The sequence below is a fragment of the Rhagoletis pomonella genome, unplaced genomic scaffold (genome assembly GCF_013731165.1).
Source record: "Rhagoletis pomonella isolate Grant_MI unplaced genomic scaffold, Rhpom_1.0 Rhpom_scaffold_00002, whole genome shotgun sequence".
In the NCBI taxonomy this organism is placed as follows: Eukaryota; Metazoa; Arthropoda; class Insecta; order Diptera; family Tephritidae; genus Rhagoletis; species Rhagoletis pomonella.
In genome coordinates, this window is record NW_023458556.1 from 39,832,417 (window position 1) to 39,853,083 (window position 20,667).

The window sequence follows — 20,667 nt, forward strand, 5'->3', positions numbered from 1 at the left end:
TTCTCAATGTGTTCAGAACTTACGTTTTACAGAATCGAAATCGATTCAGCCATTTGGTACATATACGTACATATGTACATAGAGTGACTCAAACAAATGATCACATGTTGATTTTTTCCAAATATTCGTAATGTTTTTCGCCAAACTGTGTAAATCACAGTTTCAAACTTTATACAAAATTTAGGAAAACTCAACAAATTTTCATCAAAATTTCAACTTTTTATTCTGTATTTTTAGAAGATTTTTGGGTATGCAGCCTTAAAGTCTAATGAAGTGCGAGTTTCAAACGGCTAAAAAATCGCGTTGATTTTTGAGATATTTTTTGGTGACGGATATAAGTATGAATTTCTTATGAAATAAAAAGCGGGAGACCGTCAACAACAAAAAAAAAAAGCCGAAAAGTAGCCTGAAAAAATGCCGTTTGAAAGTTGTACTTGATTAGACTAAAATTGTATGGGCTAAATTGCATACGCAAAAATCTTCTAAAAATTCAGAATAAAATTTTGAAATTTTGATGAAAATTTTTTGAATTTTCCTAAATTTTGTATAAAGTTTGAAACTGTGATTTATACGGTTAGACGATATTTTTATATAAAAATAACAAAAAAATATTATCTCGAAAAATATTACGAATATTTGAAGAAAATCAACACGTGGTCATTTGTTTGAGTCACTGTATATAGGGTCCATGATTTTGAGGTGGAGAATTCAGTTGCGACAAAAACAAATAACACTGGTTTACAGAAAAAATGTTCTATGGATGCCACAGTCCAATTCCCACGTAGAATTCCTCGGTGATGCCGAAAATCGAGATCATTTTTTTTCTATGGATAACTTTTCGAGATATTTGCAATTTACCGTTACTCAACTTTAAAAAAATAGTGGTTTCACTTAATCGCGTATATCTTACGAACCAATTGAATAATCGTAATACGTGGTACGGGAAATGAAAGCAAATGAAATTCTCTATAAACCGTATATATATTACTTTTCGATAGCCCTGATTTCTGAGAAATTAATTCATCGAAGTTCGAAGTTATTTGAAGGTCAAGTAGAGAAAATGCATTGAATAAACTTGAAAATTCAATAAAGTTCTTTTGAATTTGGCCTTGGGATGACATTGAAGAATCCCATCGCAACAAATGAAAATCAATTCTTAAGAGAAAGAAGCCCAGTCGCATATGCTAGTGTTAAGTGGAATTATGCTATTGTACGAATTAGACAAACCACATATTACTTAAGTACTATTCGGTAAGATTAAATGTATAAACCCAAATATTGACTGTTAATTTATCATAAATGTGAATAAGTAAAAAATACAAACTTTTATTTACTAAATTTGTGCTGAAAAAATGTAAATCTCCACATGCAAATAAATGTGTCCTATTAATTTGCCACCGAGATGATTCTTCAAAGTCAAAACCATTATCTTACATTTTTTATTCAATATTTGTTTGAGTCACATTCGCATACATACCTACTGTTTCAATACACCCTCAAGGAAAATGAGTAATGGTCTCAATTTTAAGTGAAATGGAAACATTTCTACAGATCTATTCTGCACGTTACCGAAAATGTTGTAACCGGACAATTTTATTACCAAAAAATATTACCAGTTCTTGTCAACGCGATTCTGGGTGCGTTGGTAATCCAGTTAACAGATGCAGCAATTCAGCTATGAAGAATTGTGAGAGTTCTGGAATTGTATATTTCACGGGGTTATACTCTGTTATCAGCTTATAGGATGGGAGCGCTTGAGCATTTTTTGAGGATTTTTATTTTGAGGACTTTTTGAGGAATTTTCTCTCCATAGATTTGCAAATAACAAATGCAACCATGTTTAAAACAAGAGAGTTGTTAAATCGCTCTGCAAATTTTTGAACAAAAAGCTTTCCGAAGTTTTATAAGGAGCGAAATACAAATACACCATACAAGCGGCTTTTCAAACATTCTTCAAACCTACTTGTCCCATTTTGCCAGCATGACTCGTTCAAGCAAAGAGTTTCATTTTTCTTCCGGTTCACAAAGTAAAAGAGTTTGGGTTTCTTCGATTTAGTAAAAAATCCGTTGCGAATGAGGCTGTTTTATCATACACAACGTAAGCGGTTTTATCAAACATCAAATTGGCGGCCAGAAAATCAAAAAAATTTTGATTATTGTTCATATTTCCCGCAATGTTTCAGTAGTTGCAGAAATATTATATAAAAACCAAGGAATAAAAAATTACGGTGATACTTCGTTTGAACCGCAAGAACAAATGTAGCAATTGAATTGGAGAATGTAATTAATTTTTATGCTAAGTATCTGTAACTAAGTAGTAAATAAGAAAATTTTCAGTAATTTGTTCGGATTTTGAGGATTTTTCATATGTTTTTTAGGAATTTGTGTGATTTTCTTTATGCGCCTAATTAAGGTTTAATTCTGCGGAATTTTTACGTCATGAGTAGCAAAATGCTCGTATTTCCTAGAGGGATACATACATACATTACACACGCGCAAAAAAAAATGTTACAAAACTGATGAGCATTGCACGCATGCATGCGTTTCGAATGTGAACGCGACGTTGAAAGAATACTTGGCTTTTGCGTGTCAAAACAAAATCAATTTGGGATTTCGATTCGATGCAGCGCAGACATTAAATACGCCTAAGGAGCTTTATGCCCCAAAGCGTTGATATCAACTAAAGGTGTATTCATATTTATACACACATACATATATGTATGTATGTATATGTATGTACGTCAGCTTGCGATGTACTGAAGTTAAGCACGCTGAAGCTGATGGCAAAGGTAAAGCGCGAAATAATCGTATTTCCTTTTCCGCAGTGATTAGCAGTGAGGAGAGTTACCAGCGACTCAATTGTGTAGATACATGTGTATGTGTGCGTGTGTTTTCATGTGAAACGAAGCGCTTTATACAGCTTATCTGCATGATTTACGCCGTTGTGCCTTTGCGTTGTGCGCTTAGGCGGAAAGATTAAGTTTGCCAGGTGTTGAGCAACTAATCACATTGAAACTCAACTCAAGCTCTAAATAGCTTTCAACTGCTTTGTGTTGCTTTGCTTTGGAGACAAGTTTAATGTGCAGGTTGATCTCTTTATCACACTGAAGTGATTGTGGTAAGTGCAAAGCGTATAGGAAGCAGGACATTGACTTTTTATATGGTAAAATTGTACGCGAATTTATTGTTTACTTTTGAGTTTTAATTGTTAGTAGAAACAATATATGAAAGTAATGCCGAATTTCCCTGAGGCATTTAAAAGACAAACAATTTTTGCAATTTAAAAAATTTCATGTAGAAAAAACAAGTTATACTGGATTTCCACTAGGCATTAAATGGTAAAAATGACAAATGACAAAGTTGGGCATTAAAAAATAATCGTGTCATTACGTTAAAAAAATAGTCATGAAGTTCATTCCTACATGGCATTTTTTTTAAATACATACATACATTTTTTCATTTCAATGCCTAGTGGAAATTCGGCATAACACTTGTAGTTATTTTTTAGTGCCCAAATTCTAATTCAAATTTGTGTTATTTAATGCTCGTTCAAATGTCAACTCGCTTTTTAACGCTTTTAACGTCATGATTTCAATTGTAAAAAAGAAACTAAATTAACTAGAAAAAAACATACATTTCGTAGCTAGTCTTTATACAGGTACAGTATACAAAAATTTTGTAAATAATTTTTATTTTTGGCAATTCCTTTAAAAAATTTGCCACTTTTTGTTTTATATCAATAGCTCATTTTTATAGTTCAAATTGTCAGGCTATGCATGATGAGATAGTCTGCCAATTTATCCCCCGTGAAAAGCATAAGTAGGTATGCATTTTTGTTCGCTTGGTATGCCTGATGTCCCAGGTTCAAGTCCTGCCGCAGGAATTTTTTTTTTGTTAATTTTTATAAATGGGAGGTTTCATGCATTTTTATTGTCTTTTTTTACGTTTTAAAATCAAGTTCTAATTAAATTTTTTGAGTAGGTTTAAAGTAGGTTGTGTTGAAAATACTGTCAAATAATTTGCGCTTCATAACTCAAGTGTTTGGTAAGAAAAATATATAGTAGAACTCATCTGTTTTTAATAAAATTGTATTAGATATTAAATTGTGTGAGTGCTTTATCTATATTATGAGTTATTATGGAGCAGTATTGGTCTGGTCCCACCCGTGACAAAAAAAGGTGAAAGTTTGTTACATAATGTTAGAACTTCATTGTCAATATTTACCACAATTACATTGTCCTTTCCAAGTAGTTAGATAAGAATAATTCAACAGAGAAGCATGTCCCACCCGTGACAGCTTTGTGTGGGACAGTTGTCAGTGGAAGGTTTGCAGGGCTGATAAGCTTTATATGTTTGTTTAGGTGGACGCAGGAGAGGAGGGGGCATGTGCGGGCTCGTCCATTATCTATATATCCTTGTGTTCATCTGATTAAGTTATGTTACATTTTGAAAATTTCAGGACGCTAGGAAATCACATTCATTTTTAATAATTTTTTTGGCTGACGCATTTCCTTTTAAGCCTTTTCTTTTATATAAAAGGCACCATCCTAAGATAAAACGTGAGTGAATTTAACCCCTACTTGGCCTCTTATATTTTTTAATAACTAATCTTTATATATGGACCACACTAAAAGCTTCTTTTCATATACAAATTTGTACGTGGCCTACCCGTGAAAAACGTTGTCCCACCCGTGGCAGAGGAGTTTCCGATTTTTTTGTATAATAAAGCCATAATTTTTTTGTAGTTTTTGCTTTGTTTGTGTTCCTGGTTCTTTATTTTATTATAATTTATTATAAATTCGCAGAGATTCCGTAAAATATATCTGCTCCAAAAAGCAGGTACTTTTTTTTGTCCCACCCGAGACCGAAGTAATAAATCAGATTTTTCCATATAAAAGTAAGCTGGAATTTTTTCCGTATTTTGTAATAACTCAAATGATAATCAATTAGGTGTAGCTTTATCAAAATATAGAATTGCTGAGTACTTTGTACTTACATTTAAACAAGAAAGATATTTTTTTTTGTACAAATGTCCAACCCGTGTCGGTGGAATTGCCCAAATTCTTTTTTTTATTTAGAGTTTTTATTGTAATTTTTTTTACCCGAGCGCACTTGTGCACAAGGGTATATTAATTTTGTTCACATAACGGTTGTTTGTAACAGCCAAAACGAATCGAGATAGATATAGACAAATGTATACATATATGCTCAGAATGAATAGAGAAGTCGATTAAGCCATGTCTGTCTGTCCGTCCGTCTGTCCGTCTGTCCGTCCGTCCGTGTACACGATAACTCGAGCAAAAATTGAGATATCTCAACGAAATTTGGTATGTAGATTTCCATTAATCCAAGGTAGGTCGAAAAAAATACCAAAATATTACAATTTTCTACAGACTCAGAAGAAAATTTTTCAAAACAATGTATCCACTTTCGTGTCAAGTGCTGTATAAAAATGAGGATCGAAAAAAGCCATCACCTGCTAGGGACCAACCTGGGTACTGGGTAATTACAATACGCTGCTCTCACTACTGTGCTGCCAAGCTCAATTAGTTTGTTTGTTTACTTGCACAATCGAGAATAGCTGGTTGTTGTTTGTTGTAACAGCATACAAATTCCCCAAAGAGTTTTTGGGGAGTGTTGCCAGAGTGACAGTCCTTGGCCAGATATAAATCTGGGTCGTTCCAGGTACTAGACGCGACTGTCGTGGGAGCTGGTCGTTTTGGCTGGTGTTGTCAGCGGAAATTCCTCTGATCTGCATTAATTTTGAGAATTAGATGCAGGATTTATTCCCGAGCAAATGCAGTTAATTCCGAATTAATGAGTTATGCAAAGTATGCTTAGTCATGCTTATGGCACATTTTGTAAGCGCCAGTTATTATTATTATTATAAAATATAATTCCTATTGGAATATGGTTAAATAAATAATTGGGTATTATTATAGGAAGTCTCCTGACGATCAAGAAATATTGATCTTCAAGAATTTTATACCGCGTCTGCGAGAAATTGTTTTTTTTCCCATTTAGAATACATGAAAAACTTTGAGCGCTTTGAGCGAACTATAAATATTTTTTGATTTCAAAATAAAAAAAAACAGGGGTAGGGTGCAAGAGTCTTAAAATTGCGAATTTTACTTTTTTTTTACCACCCTAATGCACAGACTTATGTTATTGCATAATTTAACTGCTATATTCGTAACTATTCACGAACAATCTGATACACGCAGCGAATTGCATTACATATACATTTCTTACTTTTTTATTTAAAAAATAGAAAATCCGGTTAACTCAAATAAGGAAGCAAAAATCTTTGAGGGAATGCAATTTAAAATTGTGCAATCGGCTTTGACACAGTTGGCATCCCTGGTGAGAAATCGCGCGTGCTTACTAACTCATTCCGGTCACACACACACAGGTGCGGCTCATTATAATTATGCACAGGTGTTAGCTTCCCAGAGGGGTTAGCTTCCCAGAGAGTTTTGCCTCACATCGAAATTCAGGCTACCTTCTTATAATTTTGACGCAATTCAATGTTGGTTATTTTACTTTAAGTTAGCTTTGCTTTATGTTTTCGGTTAATTTTTATAATTTTTTCTGCTTTTTTTGTTTAACCGATTTGACTCGCGTTTTAAATTTCTGTACCAAGGTAAAACGTGCTTTTAACAGAAATAACAGAAAAACGTTGAAGTGCTAAAATTTTATTGCACCATAAATATATATACATATATTCGTAAAGTAATCAATGTTTGCTTATCGTTAAAATAGTTTTTTATTTGATAAAAAATACAAAAACAACAAGTGATTTATTGTAGATAAACAGAAATAACGTAGGTAAACAAAAGATACCAATGTACATACGTATGTAAGTAAAAAATTTTACTTAATTCCTATTAGATATATCTACGTACATACTAGTTATGTCGATCTTAGAAAACTATGCAGGTAAGCTACATAAATACTGAAATACGATATCTTTAGGTTTTAACATTCGCACCGATAAATACAGACATATACTCATACACACGTACATATGACCCAAATCGCCATATATGAATTTTTATAATTTGTCACTGCTATCTTGCTTGTTAGTTATACATAAATACTTTTTAAACGTAATAACTATCTTATAATTAAACTAAGTTATATTTATAATTACTACAATAAGAAACCGCTTTGCTGAATGAAGATCTCCTACTACGCTTCGTCCCATTCCCACAGTTGATTTCGGAGAATTCGATGGAAAATCACTCACTGATTATTAAATCAGTCGAGATATTTGTGTTATTTAGACTCTGCAATGTTAAAAATATAGTTAATAAAATAGAATAAAACAAAGGAATAAATTGTATATAAATACAGCAAGATAAAGATTTATTCTTCGCCATATAAAAAGATAGCTTGCAGCTGAGCTGAAAGATGAACTTGTAAGCAAGCCTATAAGTGCTGAAAATATTTGTCGATTATGTTTGAGGATAATGCAAGTACATACATACATACATATCGGTCGTTTAATAATATACAGAATTCTTTTAAAATTCCAATTCTTTGGGAAATTGCAATTCAAGTATGATTAAAAGACCGATGGAAAAACCCATAGCTTCGACATTTTTGGGAAGTTTAGTCATCTGTTAGGCTGAATATATTATCCTTATCAATCTTATTAATTGTGTGATAAAATCTCCAAAAACGTAAAGTTGTAATTACTTCTCTATATTATTAAATATGCGATATGTAGATTAAACCACGTCAAAAAAATAAAAATTAAATTCCTACATGCATAATACTTAAAAAAGGTTAATTGTACAACAAAAAACATAAAACTATAGTTCCTTTTTTTTTTTTTTTTTGAGTACGCAGACTTTTAGCACAATCAATTTTATTATTATAAACCACACAAATTTTAAGTAGTAAGGAATTAACGTTGACTTTTGGATCTCTTTTTTCATGCAGTCTCATTCATACAAAAAAAATGTTTTTGAAAATCCTTTATATTGCAAAGCACCGTCAACAAAAAAAATTCTCAAAAATGAATGCGATTTTTGACTAACTCCGAGCTTGCATTTTTTACTAGAATTTAATGGGCTGCAAAACTACATACCCAAAAAAATTCTAAGAAATCTGTACGAAAATTTGCTGAATTTCCTCGAGTTTTGCACAAAGTTTAGAAATTACATTTTTATGCTTTTTGTTGTAGAATGAACCATACTTTTATAAAAAACTAGCGGTAAAATATTACAAAAAAATTGTGTTCACTGTGCGAATACTTTTTGCCGGCAGTGTACATACTTATTATTTATGGCTATATTGCTAAAGATATCATAATTCAAATTCAAGTCTTCTCGTTTTCAATAGAAAAATGAATTGACAAAATATTTGGATACATAATTTTTTTTTTTTTAGTTTTTTTTTTTGAACACAATTTTTTTGTTGAAAGTGAAAATTGTAAAACAAATTCTAAACACACACATTTCTTCGGCTGAGCGCTGCATGACTTTGAAACCAATTAAAAGTTAGCCGCAATAATCGAGCCAAAAGTTGGCTCTTTTAGTAGTCGACTACGCATTTCGCCACAGGGAAGTTACGTTTTATAATGTTCAACAAACTGCCGTTGCTTATATTAATTTCTGCTTGCGCAGCAGTTTTCATCGATTTCAAGGCTCTTCGGCCTTAATAACTTAGGCATTCCCACGCTTCAACCGTATTTTGCACCGTCGATTATTTTACCAGTCTCTTCGGTAAACACAATTGACACTTATCGTTCTGATGATTTACGCAAAAAAAATGGATATCGACTATTATTAACCTTTTTTCTGAGCCTTTGGGTCAACACATAACGCTCTTACATACGCGACACGCTTATCCAGTACTTACTTCTACTAAATATAATGGCTCGCCTACAACGATTACGATGATCTCGCATTTTGCCGGCTGGACATGGCTTCGACATGATTTGTGTGGATAGCAGCTGACTCTTTTGCACTGTTGGTTGACGATTGTAGAAGATCACTTTACGCGATTCAATCGTTGTACACAGATTGGCAAAGATCACGATGAATGCAAAAAGTAGCGACAGAATCACTTTAGTATGCATTTGTAATTATGTAAAATATATGTGCGTAACAAAGTTAAAAACTATAAATCACTCCAGCTTGTAGCCTTAAGAACCGAAAGTCGAGACTGAACACTTTGCACTGATAGATATGTATTTGAATATTCGAAGGTGTGTAAAGATATCACGATACCATAGCATGCGTGGAAACCGATATTTTTTCTATGCACGACCTGCTTGCTAGGTTCGCGTGTCGTCTTATATTAATAGCTGGCGTGAAATATTTTTGCTATTTGTACGTGTTGTCGCTCATCGTCGGCTGCCGAACATGTGGAGGGGTGATTGGATTTATCAGAGAAAACAATTCGCTGATAAGATTGCAGTCGCAGGCAGTGGCCGCACTGTAGCTAAACTAAGGGAGTAAGGGGGTTTTTGAAATGCAGATTTTTTCCAGAAATATTTTCGTAGGATCTGATTTTTCAGTTTGCACTTTTTCTTGGATTTTGAATGTTGGAGTTTAAGGTAGTTAAAAAATTTTATAGTTGAGTTAACGAGTTTTTATAACGGATGATCCATCGACATAACTGGATATCGGAGTCGTTATTACTACCCGAAAGAACAATATCTGATATTTACTTTTTAAAAATACAGTGAAACTCCCATAATATATACCATATGTTAATCGAATCGCACGAAAAACTTTCTTACTACATCTGAATAATTTGGATATGTTGTTGGGGTGTGAGCCTTTCCATGATGAATTTTCCAAAAATGCTGAATAAAAACAAGATGAGAGTGTGACACTAGTCACGCGTGATATTTGAAAAAAAAGCGAATGAAAAGAAAAGTCGAGATAGATAACCCGTTATTTTGCACCAATTTTGTAATTTTTTTTTTATTTGCCGCCGTATTTACTTAACTTTTTGTCCCCTTTGTTTGCGCCGCCACTGATCGAATTTATAAACCTTTACTCATTAATCGCAACGAAATTCTTTACACAACTTTTTTATGGAAATCGTCGCTGACATGGTGCCAATAAGTAATTTTAAGGAATTTGTTGCTATTTCTGGTTATTACTAAACACCATTTACTGTTGTAGTAAAAATTTAGACGATGTCAAAAAAAGACTAGCAACGCAAATATATGACTGCTCCTAAGTGGACGTAAATGAATACAGACCGGGACTATTATATACATATATAGATGGTATGCTGAACAAAACGAGTTAGTCGAGAGTTTAATTATAAAACTGAACTTAAGTGTAGCCTTAACATAACTTAACAGCTACATTCTGACTAAATGCGAAAGCGACACAGGAATGTCGAAGCCGGAGGGTTCATATGGTCCATTTGATGAGTAGTACTTTGCAGGAATGCCAAGAACTATACCAATGGCTTCTATTAGAAAGTATCATCAGTCTGCCAGTCATCGACGTATCTGTAAATAACCTTGCTGCTAAAACTGCGGATAGAATGATGAGAGGATTTCAGCTGTAGATCCTAGCTGGCTCAACTAGGAAACTAAGTACAGGGCAAATTATGGAATAAGGTTTCGGCCAGCAATTAGAGGCACTAGAGGATGAAAACTAATAGCAGCTGCCTTCCATACATTCACAGACGGTTTTAAATGAAAACTCTGGGTGGATGATGAAATTTGTCGTCAGGAACTAAAAATCTGCTGGCCAATAAGTTTCTCTGGTCAGTAACTTATCATTCGGTTTTATCACAATGGACAGCTTAGTTAAGTCCAAGTGGGCCTCCATATACGGAGGCAGCCCCGCTTACCTAACTTATCATTTACGCGGAACTTTTTGCTTTGAAGTGCAAAGTTAGCCTAAAAAATAAGAAGTAACTCCAAATTTAACGAGCACGTCGACAGTCGGCATCCAAAAGCGACGTTGGCAGGTAACAAGATCGATGGAAATAAGGTCATACTGGTGCGAAATAAAGTCAATTGACATTATTACCTTTTCAAAAGCGAAATAAAGTCAACAAAAATTTGGAAATAAAGTGATGCTATTTCCTTGACCTTATTTCCGTTGATCATGTTACATGTCACCAAAGCACAATTGAAAGCAAGAAAGCCATTGATATAATGGGGCTTGTAGAAGGCTGCGCTGTTAGAAAATGTGTGCTTTTGTCACCAGAGAATAAAAGGTAACGAAATAGTAGTTTAAACTATCAAGAGCATTATTAGTTCAACTTTTGAACAAATAAATGACATACAAGCACCAATTAAACACTTGCACAATGACGACTATATAAAAAGATGTAGCTCTATCTATGAAACTAGTTAGCCATTAGCAAACCCACAAAAAATCGCCGCCAAAAATAGAAAAGCAGAACATATTATCTTCTAACTAAAACTGTCGCAAAAAGGTGGTAGAATTATCATTGTTACGCTACCGGATTATAACTTATCAGCGGAGCATCTTCCATGCTCAAATTTTGCATAGCTGAAAAATGCGATTGAAATTCTTGGGGGCCCTTTAATCCGCGAAATTGGAAGACAGCTAAAAAGAAGATTTAAATTCCGTACTAATATTCGAAAAAAATCTTGATATCCTAAGTGACGTCTACTCCAACGCACAAAAATCGTATCCCATCTGATATCGCTCATTTTGGTCTAAAAAGCCTTTCGTCAGTATTTCATGCTGTACGCAGGAATATTGTCTGAACAATTCCTACCAATTGGTTATGTAATTAGTGAAAGTGGACTAGTTCTGCATTAGTTTGCTAGACTGATGGAATTTTCGCACAACTACGCGTATAACTGGAACTCCAGCAAACTAATTGTATATGTGACGTATAAGTGAAAGTGGACTAGTTCTACATTAGTTTGCTAGACTGATGCAATTTTTGCACAACTACGCGTATAACTGGAACTCCAGCAAACTAATTGTATATGTGACGTAAAAAAGTTCTTAAAAATTACAATGAAATCGACCTATGTACACATAATTACTATTTATTTATATGCACGTATGTATATACGGATATGGATGTGTATTCACCGGTAGCTACTTACGTATTTGCAATGTCAATAGAAAAGTAATTACAAATAACTTCATTTCCGCAAAGAAATTTCGGCGTCGATGGTTTAATAGCAGCGCTTGACGACAACCACAATCGATGACGTTATTTTTCTTATCGCTAAATCACAATTAAAAGTTATCGTCTCAAAGTAATTATAATGACACATTTACGCGCACACGAGTAACACTATTTATGAATGCAAACATTTCTAAAATACTCAGAAGTCATGAATAACTTGCAATTTTTTTAGCTGCCTAAAATCATGCTCAGAAAACGGAGTAGTAGATGATATTTGCAGGCAAAAAAAGTATTAACAAAGGCAAACTTAGTCATTCATGCCCAGTGTTGCCACAGAAATTTTTTTCCCTACCAAAAATGTGTTTGAGTTTTTAATATTTTTTTTTCAATGTCAAATTTATTAAAAATTGAGATAACATAACATTTAGTAAAACCAAATCAGAGCTAGTAAAATAAAACAAATTAACTGCGTATAAAAATTCATTTTACTGTACAGATTTAAACATGCAAATGTCGGGAGGGTCGTCGCGACTACTCCGGCTACGATGTAAGATGATCTGTTGTGCTAAACCCTAATTGTTATCAATCCCACCTTAGACTATTTAAGAAGTTAAGCATTCTGGAGGGTGCCATGTTCCAAATTTTGCATGGAGAAGACAATCGTTCCCCATAGCGGATCAGTCTGCAATTCATGAGACGTGGGGTTTCCTCCACCAGCTTTGCGAGACAGTCAGTCGTTTCGTTGCCTTCTAACTCTTCATGTCAAGGAACCTACCACAACCTTACGCTATTGTTGGCTCCCAAAATAGTGGTTCAAAAAGTTTTACAGCTGTCTGCAAGCCTTGATGCCGTTTAAAAAGACTCTAAAGTTCTTTAAGGCTGCCTGACTATGCCAATAACATTTATTCTGGCTCCATTTGCCCACTGTTGTATTCCAAAAAAAAAAAAAAAAATTACGTATTTTTTCAAACTGTCGAAACGTACCACTATTTAAAGACTTCATCCATATTTCCTCACGGCTTAAATTGCTTTTCTCAACTGCGCAAAAACTTTGAATAATATGAATACATATTACTGTGGTAAGCAATGCGCCCTACCACTCAGCAGAGTCTAGGTTCAAGCCCTGGTCAAAGCAACATCGCAAAAAGATATAGAAAAAAAGTTTTTTCTTAACTGCGGTCGCCCCTCGGCAGGCAACGGCCAGATCATCAGCGACATAATTTCCTGCGATACCACTACGCCTCACAGTGCCGCCTAAGTGGGCAAAAATCGAAAAATTCGTTATCTGCAATGTGAACTTGTTTGGTATTTTTGTAAAGACAATTTATGCCCTAAAAATAATTAAACAGACATTTCCCTAAAAAACGAATTAATACCGCCAGGAAGCCACTAAAGTCGACAACTTTTATACTAAGACTTTTTATAAGAGCATAATCATGTGTAAGCTCTTCACAGAAAAAAATGTTCGACGTTTCTTGTTTGCATATATATAGCAGAGAATTACAGCAATTAAAATTTTGGCGCTGCAGCGCTTCAAAAAAAAAAAATCAATTTTTTTAAACAAAATTTCAAAAATGTTGAATTTTAATGGAATGAATAAAAAACATATTTAAAAATAGGTTATTTTTTATTATTTTATTAAATATTACGGGCTTTAAGCCCGTCTTCAAAGGAAGAAATAAAAGGCTGCTCATTTTTTGCACTTTCTGAAGTAATGCGTTTTTCGCTAACGCATAAAGTAATTTTTTTCATTTTTTGTCAGTGCCTTGAGATCTGTAGGATTCGTTCCATTTTCAAAAATAAAGTGTCAGATTAAAAAGCTTGACTTGTGGACAATAGGAGGTTTACTATTTTAGAGAGCTGCCATCTGTAAAAAATTTGATTAATTTTTTATTTTTTTTTAATTAAATGATTTATTAAGATATGGGTATCTATCGAACTGTGTATTGGCTACATCTAGAGAGTTGCAATCTGTTTAAAAAATCAAATTCTACTTGAATTAAAGGAATTGGGTAATTGAAATAGATAGGTATCACCATAAGGGAGTAAGACGAAAGAGGTTTAAGAAGGTTTTAGCTTAAAAAAATTACGAATAGGGTTGTCACCTGTTTGTAAAATCGAATTTAGTTAAACTAAAATAATAATTACGTCAAACCATAAGATTACGCCATCGTATTTGTTGTTTTATTACAAATATATACATTGTCAATCAATGATTTTTTCTGACTACATTCCTTTTAAATTAGTGGACTCTTAAATTAACTCAGGAATCTTTTTACTCTCCACTTATTTCTTGCTAAATATGTCAAATTTTTTCATTTGTCTGATATTCCTATTGATATACATATTTCAGTTACCTTATTCCCTTAATTAAAGTGAATTTAAATTTTTAAACATGTGGCAACCCTTTTCAAAAGTAAGAAACTTTATTGCACATCTACAGGCCAAGCACTGTCATTTGACACCTCACTTTTGAAAATAGAACGAACTATATGTACATACCTATGTAAAAGCGACAAGAACCCAAATTTTCAACATCAAACTGTATTTGCAGTGAAAGTATGAAAGTAATCCAAAAACAGCGTCCTCAATTTTACTCAGAAGCGACTTTTCATTTAAATTCGTCCACAACTCTATTTTTGCCCACATTTTATATGTGCGCCTGGCCGCCTTACAAGTCTGACAAAGAAGATATTATGCCAAGGCATCTACAAATCCTTCAGCGTAGCGGAGCTTTTGTAAACCATCTTTTTCAAAATTCATGCTGATGACTTGCACATTTAGTGGGCATATCAACGGCGTGCCGCGGCATGTCTTTCTGTCCGAAAAAATGTATGGGATTTTTGAATTACAAGATAACCGATAATCTAATCAACTTCGAAAGATCAGATAACATTTGTAGTTTAAAAAGCTATAATTTGGTCATTCGCCAAGTATTTGTCATGATCAATAAATACATGCATACTTCACTATACTCTAACTATACATACATACATATAAAACATCTGAAATACAAATAGTTCAGGTACGTAAATATTATTAGGTATGTAATAAAATACTACTTAATAAATGTTTTAATAATCAAGATTGAGACAAAGAAAAAAACGAGTAGTATTTATAGCTAAGTCATTGTTAGCCTGCGGTTTCAAAACATATCCTTGGAATTTGTATGTTTATCTCAAACTGTCACAAATTCTTACCATATTTGGCAAAGTCATTTCGAAAAAGCCAAATGCAAAGTACATATTATTTTAATTGAAAATTTACGTTAGTTTCGGAATAATTCGCACAGTAGGAGCAATTGCAACGAAAGAAATATTCGGAATAAGCGGACTAAAAATTTTCTACTGACGTTCTTTCTTCGTGTAGAGAAAAATTGTTCTTTTGTTGATCTAGTTCATGCCTGTTAGCGCGGAAGTTTTTGAAAATATATGTTGAAGCATCGTGCGCTGCCGCAGGCATTATAAAAAACAAAAATGTCAAAAAATGCATAGCTCTGATGCAGGTTACAACTTTGGCAAAAATCCAGCTTTCGCCTAATTATTACAAAGTAAAATGCCTTTTTTCGTCGTACTACTGTAAGTACATTTTTTTTTTTTTTTTTAGAAAAAATTTGTTTTTAAAGCGCAGATAAATTTTAAACCCTACTTGAGAAAACTTTCCTAAGATATCGAAATTCAGAAATGGGTGAAATTTTCTCCTGAAGGTCAGATGGGAATCCTTTACCTTTTTACCCAGAAGGAAATAAGGAACTGCTCAACCACTCCATGCTGAGGGAGTATGTTTAGGCCGAGCACAGAGCAAAATTTACTGTTATCCAAACGGAAAAAAATTAGAATAAAATAAGAATGGAAATACCAATTTTTGTATACATTTAAGTATCTTTTTCTAAGCAGCTAAATTTGAATAAAAATTCGTGGAATTACTACATTAGAATCATCGCTAAAAATACAACAAGCAACTCAGCAATATTAAAAAACACGTACATATATATATATTATATATATATATATATACATAAAAACATAAGTATTGCTGTGAAAAATTTTTGGTATTGTATTTTCTTTGTTTTGAAATTTGTCTTTTGATTGACATTCAACTACTTGCACATATTAAAGGCCAAAGATTGCTGCATAATAATAACAGATTGGCACTTATATAATATTTTAATGTTTGGCCGAGCTTCTCCTCCGATTTGTGGCCTGCTCCTTGGTGTTGTCACACAAATGGGAGGAACAACCTACAGATTTACGCCGACTCCGGAAGGAGATTATATTTTTATGAGAAGCTGTTTTTCATGGCAGAAATATACTTGGAGGTTTGCCATTGCCTGCCAATTTTTTCTTTTATTTTATTGAAAACTGGGCTTGAACCCAGGCCCTGCGGGATGATAGTATGCACAGCTAACCATTACACCACAGCGGTCGCAACATACTGAGTCATAACTTTCCGTTTTCAATTCTACGTCGCATGCTTCATAAAATTTATAACTGGATTATGCAGTCAAAGATTATTGAATCATTCAAAAATTAAATGAACAAAAAAAATTGTGGCATTCCCAGTTTAGGCATGCCTAAATACTAAAGTAGAAAACAATCAAAAACCCAAGTAAAAAGAAGTATAGTATCTAAGAAATGCTAACTACTCAAGTAAGTACTAGAGGGAAGCGAAAAACTACAACGCGAATGTATTAAGTAGATTTCTAAATGCTTAACGGTTCAGTAAAAAGTAGAATTATCGGTAGTTTTTGCTTTTTAATTGTCATGCCTTCATAAATGCTAAGTAATTTTCGGAAATTTCGAAACTTTTAAAAATTTTCTTCGGAGTGCTTGGGATATTTGATGCAGTCTTTCGCTTTGTGGCGGTCGCTGTGCTTGAGCGGTTGGAGATCCCTGGCCCGCCTAAAACATCTAAATATTCTTCCGTAAAAATGCTTTTTATAATATCTACTCGCCGATATGAGTCGTAAAATTGTAGGTCCTTCCATTTGTGTAAAAGCACAAGGACGCACCCCACACGGTTTAAATTTTTCGGAATTTTTATGAAAAATTTTGAAATTTTGACAGGACCTTTTTGATTTTTTTCAGAAAAATTGGGTAATAATCTCGACAATCTCGAAAGAGCACGAAACGGAAATCTTTGGGGATTCTTCATGGTCTATTTATTGGGCTCTTTCGGCATTTTGAAGTCACGAGACCGAGAACGAAAACATTAATAATTTTCGGACGTTATTTCGGGGCTTTCGGCACTTCTCGGGATTATATTTCGTATAGCATTTAGTAAAGCCATGTCGCTAGGTAAAAAAAAACTAAAAGCTTTTACGCTGGGTACCTTTATGACTTGTAAACTATGTAATTACTACATATTGTAATACATATTAAATGAAATAGATTAAGTACATATTATTTCGTGTTACTACCACATATCAATAGGTTAATAATCAAGGGAATCAGACAGCATTTGTTCAGTATGACAATTTTTATGATGATCGTTTAAAGGAGCTCTGTTGAACTGCATCAAATTTTCCATAAAGTAAATATTCTGACTTATCACCTTTGGAAATTAACCGATTCATATATAACTTAAACCCTTTGTACTTATTAGTTTAAAATAAATAAATACAATTTTGCCCATCACTGTACTATGGTCCCAATGCCTGTTTTTCTGGCCAAAACTAATTACGACTAAATAAGTAGATGATTTAAATAAACCTGCGTTTTTTATTGACTAACATATGATTTTCCACACTTTTTGTAAAAAAAAAAAAATATTTTAACCCTTGACGACCGAAGGGGTCTAAGAAATCACTATTTAACTTGAGGTTGTGTTAAAAAAGTTTGTAAGTAGTTTTTTTTTAATATTCGTATGAAAGAACAATAAAATTACACTCAGCTGTATACTCCATTTATACAGTGGGAATAAAAAAAAAATTAAGTAAATTAGCTAATTTCAATTTAAAGCCTGAGTTTCTTAATTTACCTACTGAAAAGTTAAAAAGAACAACCTTTGCAACAACAAGATTGAAAACAGTTTTTCTACTTCTTTAATATGAACAGCGTCTGGCCATTTTCTGAAAAAGGTTTTTGGGGTCCTATTACTCGATGCAAAAATAATTCTAAGATTAGTGTAATTAATTTTCTTTAACATATAAATGCCTAAGCGTGATTAAGTGCCGCGTTTTCTTTCATTATCTACCGATACGATTTCCATTGCCTGCCGATGGGAGACCGCCACTAGAAAATCGACGTCCGCTAGGTATTTTCTTCTAATTAATTGGCGCAGGCAATCTTATTTAAAATGGAGGCATGTACACTTTAATTCTGGATCCGAACAAAATTAGGGGTTTTAAGAGCTTTTTCATGGCAGAGTACTACTCGTAAGTAGGTTGTTGCTTTTATAAATTGCGATAAAAAATTCTATACATTTTGACATTACTCGAACGGGTCAGGATTCGAACCCGTAACTCTTAAATGCGATCAGCCAAACTTCACTTAGCACACTCGGCTACAGAGGTGAGATAAAACAAAAAATATATGTCAATAAGTAAAAATAAATAAATCCATTCTAGTGAAAAACGTTCGCAACTAATGCCAGAATTGCAGAAAGACTAAAATTTTTTGGATTTAAATGATATTTGTTTATAATTTATTTCTATTAACTTTCTTTAGTTAGTTAGTTTTCATTCGTATTTTTGTCTAAAACTCTTCAAACATTTTACATATTCATTTAAATCTAGAATAAATTAGTACAGCTTATATGTAAATATAATCAGTGTTTGATTATGTCAGACAAACACGCAAGCACCGACCCCTGTTTTTCACAAGAACAGGAAAGGAGATTCCATTGACGCAGCAAAATTACCGCAGCAGTAATTTAACATTTAATGCCATCTGCAAAGTAAAAACACAACAATTAAAAAAACAAAAATTTAGCAATAAGATTAGATAAATGAGCAAAGAGCAAAGGTTTTTTTGCTTGACGATAAGCGTAGTATTATTATGAAAACATTTTATGTTTATGGATTCCCCAAGCAGTGGGAATAGAATTCTCGCTTAAATAACATACACACATATGTATGCACATATGTATGTATGTATGTGATAAAAGCAAAGGAAACAAACACTCACTACTGTTGAATGACAGCAGACGTCGACAAATCCCGCGATGATCCCGCATGTGACACTTCGCACAAGGTTTTTCTTTCGCTCGCGCCGATAAAATCTGTGACGTGAAAATTTGTATGCGTTGTGGCGCATAGAAGATGACACGCCGGCTTTCCGTTTCAGTTGGCATGCTTACCACCAGCAAGGTGCACACTAACAATGTGCAGACAGAGAATTGCAATAACTTCGAAAACATTTTATTTTTGCTTTTAGTTGCAATTTAACTGAGCAGACATTCAATTTTATGTGTTGTGTGTATGATTTTCAATTAGCTATTTATTTATGCAAGTTTATAGAACACTTGTGCATGCAGTCACTTTATTATTTCGCCTTATTTTTTTCTTTGCTCCACTTTAATATGTAGCTGCGATAAATATGTATTTATTTAGGCTTTCCCAATTTGTACAAGTCAAAATTTAACTGTTTCACAGCGAATGCCGGTCTTTAACTGATTATAAATGATTTCTCGTGCTACTACTTAAGACGCCCCTTTAACCGTGAACGACAATGATAGCGAAACGAAGGTGGATGCATTGTTGTTGTTGGCCAGCTGCAATCACAGCTGTAGTTCGGAAGTATGGCAAAAGGGTTGAGTGGAGAGCGTTAAATGTAGACATGTTTTTCCCTAGCTACCTTGTGTATCGACACATATTGATAAGAAGTGTTTTCTTTATCTTTTTGGTGTGTTTTTTTCTTGTTTGATAATTGAACATAAGTAAGATAAGTTCGCCTATAGGGTGTTTGGAAATGGTGCAGTGTTTAAAAAGACCTCAATTGGTTAATATTATTTAAAGAAAATGTGACTTTAAAATCAAATATATTGAAGTTGTTCACGCTTGCCTGGTTATCACATTATGTGGTTTGATTTTTTACTCAGTTTACAATAACAAAATACACTACACAATAATAATTTTTAACCAGATAACCTGATAACCAGGCAAGTTTGAACAACCTCACATACTTCACTATCTATATGGCATAGCCGCATCAGACTTGAAATATTACGTATACGCCCTGTATAAATGCAATAGGCATATCCAGAAACGAAAAAAAATTTCATGCAATCTAAATTCTCGCATTTTTGTATCATATCGAGGGCTTATATTCAATACCATCTATAGGCAAATTTTCACAATAACTACTTGGTGATATTAGAACCCATCTGGGACTTAAACCTAACTTTGCAGTTTAATAGTAAATTCTTCTGTCAAGCGTTATACAAGGTCAGCATTAATACGTACGGTTTTAATATTCCGGACACTCGATAATTCGGACACCGCGGTAATCCGGACATGCGCGGAGTCTCCATTGTGAACTCTGTAATCCGAACATGATGCCAATACTTAGTACTCGATAATTCGGACGTTTTATATTTTATTTTGTTTTTGTCTCTGAAATGATATCC

The 20,667-nt window shown here is 33.5% G+C and overlaps 2 protein-coding genes across 2 annotated transcripts; both read right to left on the reverse strand.

Annotated features, from left to right (window-relative positions):
• Positions 1-6,857: 6,857 nt before the first annotated feature.
• On the reverse strand, positions 6,858-9,378 carry LOC118734648. The gene is made up of 2 exons (XM_036464354.1): positions 8,869-9,378; positions 6,858-7,289 (listed from the first exon to the last, which is right to left on the reverse strand). Exons 1-2 carry the CDS (start codon positions 9,086-9,088, stop codon positions 7,279-7,281), a joined length of 231 nt encoding a protein of 76 aa, XP_036320247.1. The 5' UTR covers positions 9,089-9,378; the 3' UTR covers positions 6,858-7,278.
• A 9,414-nt stretch (positions 9,379-18,792) lies between these two features.
• Positions 18,793-19,914, reverse strand: LOC118734647. The gene is made up of 2 exons (XM_036464353.1): positions 19,227-19,914; positions 18,793-18,989 (listed from the first exon to the last, which is right to left on the reverse strand). The coding sequence occupies exons 1-2, from the start codon at positions 19,456-19,458 to the stop codon at positions 18,973-18,975; spliced, it is 249 nt and encodes an 82-aa protein (XP_036320246.1). The 5' UTR covers positions 19,459-19,914; the 3' UTR covers positions 18,793-18,972.
• Between the last annotated feature and the right edge of the window lie 753 nt (positions 19,915-20,667).